Source organism: Dendroctonus ponderosae, unplaced genomic scaffold (assembly GCF_020466585.1).
Source record: "Dendroctonus ponderosae isolate FM_Combo_2020 unplaced genomic scaffold, Dpon_F_20191213v2 Dpon_F_20191213_1, whole genome shotgun sequence".
Taxonomy (NCBI): Eukaryota; Metazoa; Arthropoda; class Insecta; order Coleoptera; family Curculionidae; genus Dendroctonus; species Dendroctonus ponderosae.
This window is the reverse complement of record NW_026017110.1, coordinates 9,195,849-9,205,514: the sequence shown is the minus strand read 5'-3', so window position 1 is coordinate 9,205,514 and position 9,666 is coordinate 9,195,849. Positions and strand designations below refer to the sequence as shown.

The 9,666-nt window shown below is 43.8% G+C and overlaps 2 protein-coding genes across 6 annotated transcripts; one reads left to right on the top strand and one right to left on the bottom strand.

Moving 5' to 3' along the window:
• The first annotated feature begins 319 nt into the window (after positions 1-319).
• Positions 320-6,408, top strand: LOC109540425 (coronin-7). 4 transcript variants are annotated; one of them, XM_048660767.1, is made up of 23 exons: positions 320-473; positions 610-808; positions 864-1,021; positions 1,071-1,307; positions 1,362-1,516; positions 1,592-1,704; positions 1,759-1,966; positions 2,017-2,161; positions 2,217-2,405; positions 2,508-2,684; positions 3,174-3,292; positions 3,346-3,476; positions 3,532-3,706; positions 3,870-4,001; positions 4,058-4,155; positions 4,212-4,325; positions 4,732-4,806; positions 4,862-5,107; positions 5,163-5,572; positions 5,640-5,885; positions 5,943-6,039; positions 6,093-6,232; positions 6,291-6,408. In XM_048660767.1, the coding sequence occupies exons 2-23, from the start codon at positions 622-624 to the stop codon at positions 6,381-6,383; spliced, it is 3,645 nt and encodes a 1,214-aa protein (XP_048516724.1). In that variant the 5' UTR covers positions 320-473; positions 610-621; the 3' UTR covers positions 6,384-6,408. The 4 variants fall into 4 exon arrangements, with proteins under 4 accessions (XP_048516724.1, XP_048516725.1, XP_048516726.1 ...); XM_048660768.1 differs by having other exon boundaries at positions 577-808; XM_048660769.1 differs by having other exon boundaries at positions 320-517.
• A 633-nt stretch (positions 6,409-7,041) lies between these two features.
• On the bottom strand, positions 7,042-9,197 carry LOC109540427 (ubiquitin-fold modifier 1). Of its 2 annotated transcripts, XM_019908793.2 has the most exons (4): positions 8,858-9,100; positions 8,721-8,777; positions 7,455-7,585; positions 7,042-7,395 (listed from the first exon to the last, which is right to left on the bottom strand). In XM_019908793.2, the coding sequence occupies exons 1-4, from the start codon at positions 8,860-8,862 to the stop codon at positions 7,328-7,330; spliced, it is 261 nt and encodes an 86-aa protein (XP_019764352.1). In that variant the 5' UTR covers positions 8,863-9,100; the 3' UTR covers positions 7,042-7,327. The 2 variants fall into 2 exon arrangements, with proteins under 2 accessions (XP_019764352.1, XP_019764351.2); XM_019908792.2 differs by lacking the exons at positions 7,042-7,395; positions 7,455-7,585 and adding an exon at positions 7,592-8,653 and having other exon boundaries at positions 8,858-9,197.
• Between the last annotated feature and the right edge of the window lie 469 nt (positions 9,198-9,666).

The window sequence follows — 9,666 nt, the reverse complement described above, 5'->3', positions numbered from 1 at the left end:
ATTATTTTATATACAGGATGTTGTACGTGCTCCAAAATTATGCCAACTTTACAGTCGATTAAATTTACAGTTTTTGTCTCCTGGAAGTTTTTTATTCAACGCTTCGAGTTCCATGATGAAATCTGCTCGAATGCATATCAAAATGTGTATGACACAGACAAATTTATAGTTTTTTTGAGAAAAAAATTCATAAAATTCTTAAGACAATGCATTTTCATTTGGAATCACTGTGCAGTCAAAGTGTAAAACCGCCTTTCTTTCAGTTGATACAAACGCCCAATGAAAACCTGCTGGGTTTGGCAACGTGAACCGGTCCCTGTATATGACACTGTCACGCAGGAAAACTTATCCGAATAATCAAAGGGTGGAAGTTTTGGGCGTTTTTTTACTATATTTTAGTTAAATGCACCCAGTTTTTGTACATTTCTGCACCGTAATTCCTTCTTTCGTCGCCCAGTCTATAACAAAGTGAGGTGAGCAGTTTTTCCGCTTTGTTTTGAGCCAAACTACCTAAGGGGTGTGTATTGAGCCCACAACCCCTTCAGCGTTTCCGATTTAAACTGTAGGGCTTTCCAGGCGAGTTCGTGACTAACCAATAACCGTTTGCAGCCCAGCTTCGCGATGGCTTGGCGATTTAAGGCTTCAAAGTATAAAAATGCAGCCCCCATTGTGCCGAAGCCTGATACGTACGTTCGCGACATCAGCGTTGGATCGTATCAGACGTACGGTAACAACATTGCTGCTTCAGCTCGTTTTATGGCCTTTAACTGGGATCATGCTGGATCCAGCTTGGCGGTTTTGCCCATCGGTAGGTCGTGACATTGTTTGCTAGATTGGCTAATTGTGGGGTGCGTGTGTTCCAGATGATAGTGGCAGGAAGAGCAAACTAATGCCCTTGTTGCATGCACACACTGACACTGTGACTGATTTGGAGTTTTCTCCGTTCCACGACGGTCTGCTAGCGACAGGCTCGCAGGACTGTTTAGTGAAGATTTGGAACATTCCGCCCGAGGGATTGACTGTGAGTTTTCACTAGCGCACCAGCCCCAATTTTAACTTGGGAGTTTCAGGAACCGCTGACCAACCCAGAGTGCATTTTCTCGCATAAGCAGCGCCGTGTCGAGACTGTTGGGTTTCACCCCACGGCCGACTTTCTCCTGCACTCCACCTCATTCACCACCCTCACTTTGTGGGACCTCATCAGCGAGAAGGAGGGTTTTTCTAATAGTGAGCACGATGAGGTCATCCAGTCGGTCAGCTGGAAGCGCGACGGCACTCTTCTGGCCACTTCTTGCAAGGACAAACAGGTAAGCGCTTGTGCCCGTTGGCTGGAAGCGTTAATACGCCTTTTTTGTGTTTAGGTGAGGATAATTGACCCCAGAGCGCAATCGGTGTGCTTGAATCAGGCCAGCAGCCATCAGAGCATTAAGGACTCGAGGGTTGTTTGGCTCGGGGATCAAGAGAGGATTTTGACCACAGGATTTGACGCCCAACGACTGAGGCAGATTATTATTAGGTAAGGTTTGAGCTTCAATACTCTGCTTTCATGTCGACAAGGATAAAACACTAAACTTAAAATATAAAAACTTAGGGACTTGCGCAACTTCAAGGAGCCCGAAAAGACCATGGAATTGGACTGCTCGACGGGCATTCTCATCCCCCTGTACGACCCTGACACTGGCATGCTGTTCCTGGCAGGGAAAGGTGACTGTTTTCCATCCTCAATCAAACTCCCTTGAAACAAGGTTTATTGTTCAGGGGACACCACCATTGGATACATGGAAGTGACCGACAAGGAGCCCTACTTGATCGAAGGCATTAGACACTCAGGGGAACAAACAAAGGGCGCCTGCCTGGTGCCAAAGCGAGCCTTAAACGTGATGCAAGGCGAAGTGAATCGAGTTCTGCAACTTACGAGCAGCTCGGTAGTGCCCATTACTTATCAGGTGCCTAGGAAGACTTACCGGTAAGTTAGTAAATTATTTTTGGGAAGTATTCCTAAAAAGGGCTCTGCAGTGACTTCCATGCGGACTTGTTCCCGGACACGTGCGGATGGCAGACCGAATTGACTGCCGATCAGTGGTTGGAAGGGATCAACAGAGCTCTGCAGAGAATCAGCTTAGATCCCGGCAAAAGGCCCAAAGGCGAAGAACCGATAATTGCAAGTTGTAAATTTGGGTTTGCAGTTTGAAATTCTCACTCTGGATCATTGACAGGTGTATGGCGGTCCTCTCGCGGAGCTCCGCGAGGAGTTTGAGAAGATCAAAGCCAATCGCGCGGCGCCTACTGTAAAGCTCCAGCTATTGGAGCCAATCACGAGCACCGCTAGAGAAGCGCCAAATAACAGTCCAGGAGACCAAGACTCCAGGTCTAGTCCAGAGGAAGCGGTCAGCGAAAGGGACAAGGTAAGCGAGAATTTTGGACAATCTCCCGCGCAGGTCAGGTGTTTTATTCAACACGCCTCCTCTGGTGTGTCGCCCTTTTAGTGTCACCCTGTCCCTCTTAAGGTTTCACCTCAAGGCGTGGTTCCCCCGAAACCTTTGCCGAGAACATCGCGCGCCAGCTCGGTATGCGAGTCCAGCGATAGTGCGAGTGCGCCCAAGCCAGTGGCTCGGCCTAGGACGAATAGTTGCGCCCCTGTGGTTACTTCTGTCAACCCCAACGGTCCCTTGGGCGGATATAAGGTTATAAATCCTCGGTGTTGCTCCATTGCGTTTGGTTTTTTGCACTTTTTGATTCATTTCGTATAGTGGTGGGAATAATTTGATTGTTTTTATAATTGCGCGCGATTTGTTAGAATCTCGGATTTCATAGTCGAGTTAAAAAGTTATTAACTGTTAACAGGATGCTATCGAAATGCCTCTATCTACATATCTTCGGCCGCCAAAGCGGTGTCTTGGCAAAGATTGAAGAGCGGCATGAATATGGACTTTGGTTTGACTAAAAGCGTTCTTACTTAGCATTGTTTCCACCTGTAACCACTGTTGTTTTACCAACTAAATTTAATTCTTCCCATCACTAATTTAGCGTGTTCAACCTGTTTATGTTATTATTTTTCGCTTTGGTTTTGCACTTTGCCTAGCAAATACGTTTGACTGGATCCCTGAGTTGCTAGTAGGAGAAGCTCTAGTAATAATGCGTTTATTTAATTGGTTTTTCGTTTTGCTGTATAGCCGAGGCTGGGCCCCAAACCGTTCACACCTCCAAAGCTCAACGATACCGAAAACACCTTCAGCAAGGTGTTCGCTGTGCCTCAAGCGCCTGGCGTTGCGTCCTCCAACGGACATAGCAGGTTGGTTAAAATCCTTCGCTATATTAGTTTGCCTAAATCAAACTGTCTTAAAGCGAGCTTGTGGATACCACGTCGGACAAGGAGAAAAGCCCAACCAGTGACATGGAAACCACTCAGCTGAAGCAGGACAACGAGAATGGAAAATCGGGCTCGAGTGGAGAGGAAGAGACGTCCTGCGACTCAGGTGTGTAATTCCTTAACTTTCGACCAGCCGCCAAGTTAACATAGGGGTTGTTAAGGATATATCCCGAAAACGCCAAGCACTGCGGAGCGGCGAAAACTCTTTGAGACTCGCTCCAGCTCCAAGGAGAACGAGCTTGACGACAACATCGACGCCGTTGATCAGCCGGGCAGTTTCGAAAGAAACTCGGCGCAAAGGAACAGTATTGCTGAGAGAAGGAAGCTGTATGAAAGGTAAGTGCTATATATTTATTTGCGGGCTTATTTCTGCTAAAACCATAAGAGAGTTGGTTTTGCCTTTGTGAGTTTCTAGAGCTTTATATATTTGTTTAATTCATCTGAAGCATAATAGCGCTAACTGTAAGACGCTGGTTTTCATATTGTCTTATTGTTTTAGATCGCAGTCTCAACAGGACCCGCCGCCTGTTATAATTGAAAAAAGCGTCTCGTCTCCTGTGATGCTTCGTAGGAAGGACTCCTTCAAAGGTCACCAGAAGAGCGACGATGTGCTGAAGGACGACAACAATAGGTTAGTAGATTTCGGGGCATTTGTGGGGGTTTTTAATCAGCACTTTGGGGTTCTAGGAGAAGCGTCCCGGTGTCCAAACAGCAGTCTCTAGACGGACAAGGTTTGAAGAGGGCCGAAGCTGTAGCGGCGCCGAAGAGAACGTCCACTGTTTTTGGTTAGATTTTGATTGTTGCTTATGTGCGATGTTATTTTATTTATTTATTTTAACAGGACGGGTGTCGAAGTTCAGGCATTTGAAGGGTACTACTGCGCACAAGAGTTGTCACATAGAGAATATCCGCAACTTGAGCAGGCAGATACCGGGCGAATGTGACGGATTTCATGGTAAAATATTAGTTTTCGTTTTCTGTTACTAGAATATTAGGGCTGATTTGGGAACATGAATACTCTTTTAAACTTTTCCTGTCAGCGTCTTTACTTTTCTGAGAGTATAGACATGGATTGGTCTATATGTATTAATGTAAATTGCATCTCTTGCAAACGGTTATTAACATATTTTAAATATAATTTTAAGAAGTAAACCTCATCTAAAGATTAATTAGGGCACGGTTTACTAACATTATGACGAATTTTTCCAACAGCTTTCTCACTAACAACACCCTTCACAACCTTTATAATAAAACTAAATAATTCCTGAAACATAATGAAGATGTTCTAATAACAAAAGCAGACGCAGGAAGTGTTGCAGTCTCATGGGTCAAACCCAATACAAGATGTGTTTTCTTTACAGCCAATCCGAAGCGAGTGGCGGTGCCTCTTAGCGGCCCTGGCGGTAAAATCGCTATCTTTGAGCTGAGCAAAACCGGTAAGTCTTAAAGAATTAGGGCGGATGTTGTTTTACCATGACCCTCCATTAAAAGGTAAGCTGCCAGATGGTGTAATTCCCACTTTGGTGCATGGCAGCAACATTATGGACTTCCAATGGGATCCTTTTGATAGTGATCGTTTGGCGGTGGCTTGCGATGACGGAGTCGTGAAACTCTGGAGAATTCCAGATAATGGGCTGCTGGAGCCCACAAATGAACCCGAGCGGGAGTTTAACGCACACAGTGACAAGATTTACTTCCTCCGGTTCCATCCGACCGCCAAAGACGTTCTGGCGTCGGGTAAGACTAATTTTCTCTATTTTTAAGCCTCCACCTTTATCAACTGTTTTTTTAGGCTCCTATGATATGACGATAAAACTGTGGGATTTGACCACAATGTCCGAGCAAATCACTCTAAAGGGGCACACCGATCAGATTTTCAGCTTTTCATGGGCCCCGTGTGGAACGCAGTGTGCCACTGTGTGCAAGGATGGCAAGCTGCGGGTTTTTCAGCCCAGAAAAAGCGATGGCCCCATCAGGGAGGGCAAAGGACCAGAAGGAAACCGCGGAGCTCGCATTGTTTGGGCGCTGGATGGTCGCTATATAGTCACGATGGGATTCGACAAGGTCTCAGAAAGGCAAATCACGATCTACAAGGCCAGCGATTTGAGCAAGCCTTTGAACACGGTTGGATTGGACGTTTCGCCTGCTATTCTGATACCCTTCTACGATGAAGACAGTTCAACGCTGTTTTGCACCGGCAAGGTAAGTACAATGTTGTTAAAAATAGGTTTTGAGTCTAATGTTAATTTTTTCAATGTAATTTTTTTAGGGTGATTTAACCATCTATGCATTTGAAATTACGGAAGAACACCCCTTTATCTGTCCACTCAGTCATCATCGGTGCAACTCGCTGCATCAGGGCCTCTCGTTCCTGCCGAAGAACGTTTGCGATGTGCAAAATGTGGAGTTCGCCAAAGCCTATCGGTTGACAAACAATTCAATCGAGCCTTTGAGCTTCACAGTGCCCCGAATTAAAACCGAATTGTTCCAGGATGATCTGTTTCCTCCCACACGAGTAAATAGAATATAGTATTGTAGATCGTATTCTATTTTCAATGTCTTTCTTGACTAGGTGACATGGACTCCCATGTACTCTAGTGAGGAATGGTTTTCTGGCAAGGACAAGCCAGTTGGTAGAATTAGCTTGAAACCCGATGGAATGGAGACTTGTAAGTTTGCACTTGATTGATTGAGAAGAGGGTGGTTTCATTGGGGTTTTCAGTGTCGGAAAATCAACCCAATCAGGAGAATCGCGTGATCAATAAGTCAGCCTCTAGTCCCTTTATCGGCACCTCGAAGCCCTTCAATAAGATGACCTGGAACCCTGAATTGTCTGCGCAAACTAAAAGCAAACAAGAAGAGGTAAGGCTCGAAATCAATCAAGTAGAAGTTGCCTAAAATTAATATTTTTTCCCCGTAGATTAAACAATCAGTGAGTAACAGGCTGGAAGTGAATCTGAAGTTGGAGCAAGATGATATGGAGGGCGTAGACGAAAAGGAGTGGAATGAATAAACCGCTTGTTTCTGTCCTATTTTAAGTTTATGTGATTTTCTTGACAGTAACGCAAGCGAAATTGTTTGCATTCTAGAAACTTCAAGCGCTACAATTGACGCTTCATTTTTTATTTTTTGTCTTATGTGCAATCAGGCATCATTTTACTTGGATTTAACGATAAGGACGCGCAAACACTCCCCAATATGCTACAGTGTATTCGACTAAAATACGGCAATAAGCTAAACTAGGTAAGGTTACTGAACCTCTTGTGCTTTGAATATCCGCCACCTCAGGCAAGTGCCATTTTTTCGTATATTTTAGCCAAACGTTTGTTTTTTTACTCTTTCGATAGCATAGTGAACCTGTGAAGGATCTCTTGAAAATGTGCTCACTGCCATTTCGCATTCCGAATAGTCTGTCCCGGACATTCCATGGTAAGTGTGCCAAAATGTCTCTTTCCAAAAAAAATGGCTCTCTTAAGCTCAAAAATACTCGTCGTATTTTGATACCCACATCTTAACTCATTAAGTAAGTGATGTAATCTGCGTTTTTTACACAATTTTTTGTAATTTATTTTATATATATATATTATACGTGTATTGATTTTTATATTTATTGATGATATATATTAAGCGTTTGAGTAGTGTAGTTTCTTACAATGATAAATATCACAGTATCCGATGTAAAAAAGACATTTTATTTAACTATACATTGAACAAAAATGTATTAAAATTGTGTATAAATGCAAGGGTGATTGGAAAGAAGTGAGGCGATATAATTTCACCGTCGTACCATTGGGGCACTTCTTCGCAATCACCCGCTATGGTGTCACATAAAGCCCTTATCTGTCTGCTGCATCAACAAATCTGAGCCTCGGATAACATCAGACAAAGTTCTGATTACACCGGCCAACCCAAACTAACTGTTAAATTATTTATATATAGATAATATGGAAAGGTTCCTTAGCGGCCGCCCACTCTGTCTCTGGGAATGAGCCTCAGTTCTGAGCCGTGCTTCAGAAACACGTTGCCTGTCAACAAGTGAAATCTAAGTGCTTTAGGAGTGACAGGTTTTAGGAAGAATGCAAACCTGCAGTTTGTTGGGGATTGATTCCCACACCATCATCAGTGATGATTGCTGATGTGGCCGGAGGCACTTTGAATTCTTCAGCGGCAAACTTCAATACTGCGGTAAAAGGTGTGGGCTCAGGGACGCTCAGCCTGGAAAGTTAGGCCTTATTTACACACTTAAACTACACGGGAAATGTCTTTAGCGATCTCAAGCCACAAGTCGGCGTTGGAGAACTCTTGAGCGCGCTCCAATTTGGCAAATATCAGATGCTTAGAGTCCTGATGGGAACAAAGGGCTGTTAAAAGGGTCACTAATTCCTTATAGGAAATTTCGTGGCAGTATGACACTGAAGAACTGGTAGTCCAGGACTGGAGCTGTTTGATCATCAAACTGCCAAAGTATTCGATGAAGTTCAGCAGGGATTCCAGCAGAGTTGGGAAATTGATGCAAGCTTGCCCCAAGTGAAGCAAGTTCACTTTCTTAAAGAGGGCGAGCCAGAAGAACTTGGACATGAGGCTGCGGTCGCACATCTGCTTCAGAAGACATTCCAAGATGCAGTCTGAGACAAACTTGTGTCTTTGCAGAACTTCGGTGTTTAACGCCAGAATGCTGACCAACCTCGGGAGTTTTTCCTCGACGTTATACAAAGACAGGTAAGTCTCGATTTCGGATTTGAAGTTCTTATTTTGAACCCAATGTTCCACTATCAGAAGACTCTCGAGATGGTCAGGGTCAGGCACTGACGCGCTCACAAATTCCGCGATTGTTCTCATGGAACTGGCACTCAGAATGCATTCTCTGAGACACTTCTGAAACCTCTCATGCGGGTAGAGGGAAGTGTAAACCCTCACTCCTATATCCAAAGTAGTTTCCGTCGCTGCAGGACTCTTGAAGAGCTTGGTCAGCAAATGATCACTCGCCAACTCGTAGAAATCTTTCTTGCATACCCGGTTAATATCACAAACATAAAGAAGGGCCAAAAACTGTTGGAAAAAGCCCTTTTCCTTGAAAGTTGCGACGCTTTTCTCCACGAAATGTCCCAATTTGAAGGCCGATTTTATATCCTCACTGCTAGCCTGTTTGCACCAGGCCGGGTCTTGATACAAAGTCCGGAACCTTTGAAAGGCCTTTAAGGCTTGCGTTACTTGAGGAGAACCAGATTCGTTCATTGTGTTCTGGTCTCATGATGATAGGTTCCCTCAGTGAGCAGTCGCTATCTGTTAACAAAAAAACTTGCTACTGATCACTGAGAAAACCTATTGCGGAAAGTTGTTGCGTACTTACACTTTGAAGGGCAGCTTCGGATCGGAGGTGAGAGTGATTTTGAAGGTAACTTTCGACCTGCAAAGCACTGAGAGTTAGTTTGTGGGGCTTTACAAACTGGCAATATGCTAGCGAATTTAAGGGGTTTTGATACTTACGCCATTGGTTTGCCTTTGGGAAATAGAACACTGGTTTAAAAGCTTTAAGAAAAATCGATGAGAGCAGATGTTTTATTATTAGAAGTTTTTGTTGTGAAAAGCTACGTGTTTGGTTTTGGCAGTTTTCCTAACCTAAGTTATTGTAGCCTTCACCATTTCACTTTCATCGCCGTGAGTACGACGCCCTTGCAAAATTATTAACCGAAAATAATCAAAATACCATACGACCTGCAAAATATAGATTTGGCAATAGCGCAAAATTATTCGAACTGAATTGCCGTGACAACGGTGTAACAGCCACGTAGGCGTCATGGCGTCCTTTGTGATACAGTAACCCCCGGTTGCACCGTTCTCGCTTTAAACACTGATTTGCTATACACTGATTATATCTTAACCGGTGTTTAAAAAAAAATGCATTGCACCGTCGCAAACTAATCGTCTGTTAGTTAATCAGAGAATCACTATGGCACCTCCGCTTTTTTGGCTTAGGTTGCTCTTTCGCAGCAACGCGGCCAGTAATATATTGGTTATGTTATATTTTATTGTGTACTCCTTGTCTTCATGTATGTGTACTACTGACTTATAATATATACAGGGTGATTCAAAATTGGCGTCATTCCTCTGGAGGTGTTGTCTGGCGCTGTTATAGGAGTACAGAAAAAATAGTAAAAGAAATTAAGTGTTATTAAAAACTGAGAATTTTGCAAAAAACTGTATCAGAAATACGGCAGCAATGTTTTTCAAGGTAATCTGGCTAATTAACATTGCGCAAATACCTGTTGCTTCGTAATTATTTAAAACTCCGGTAA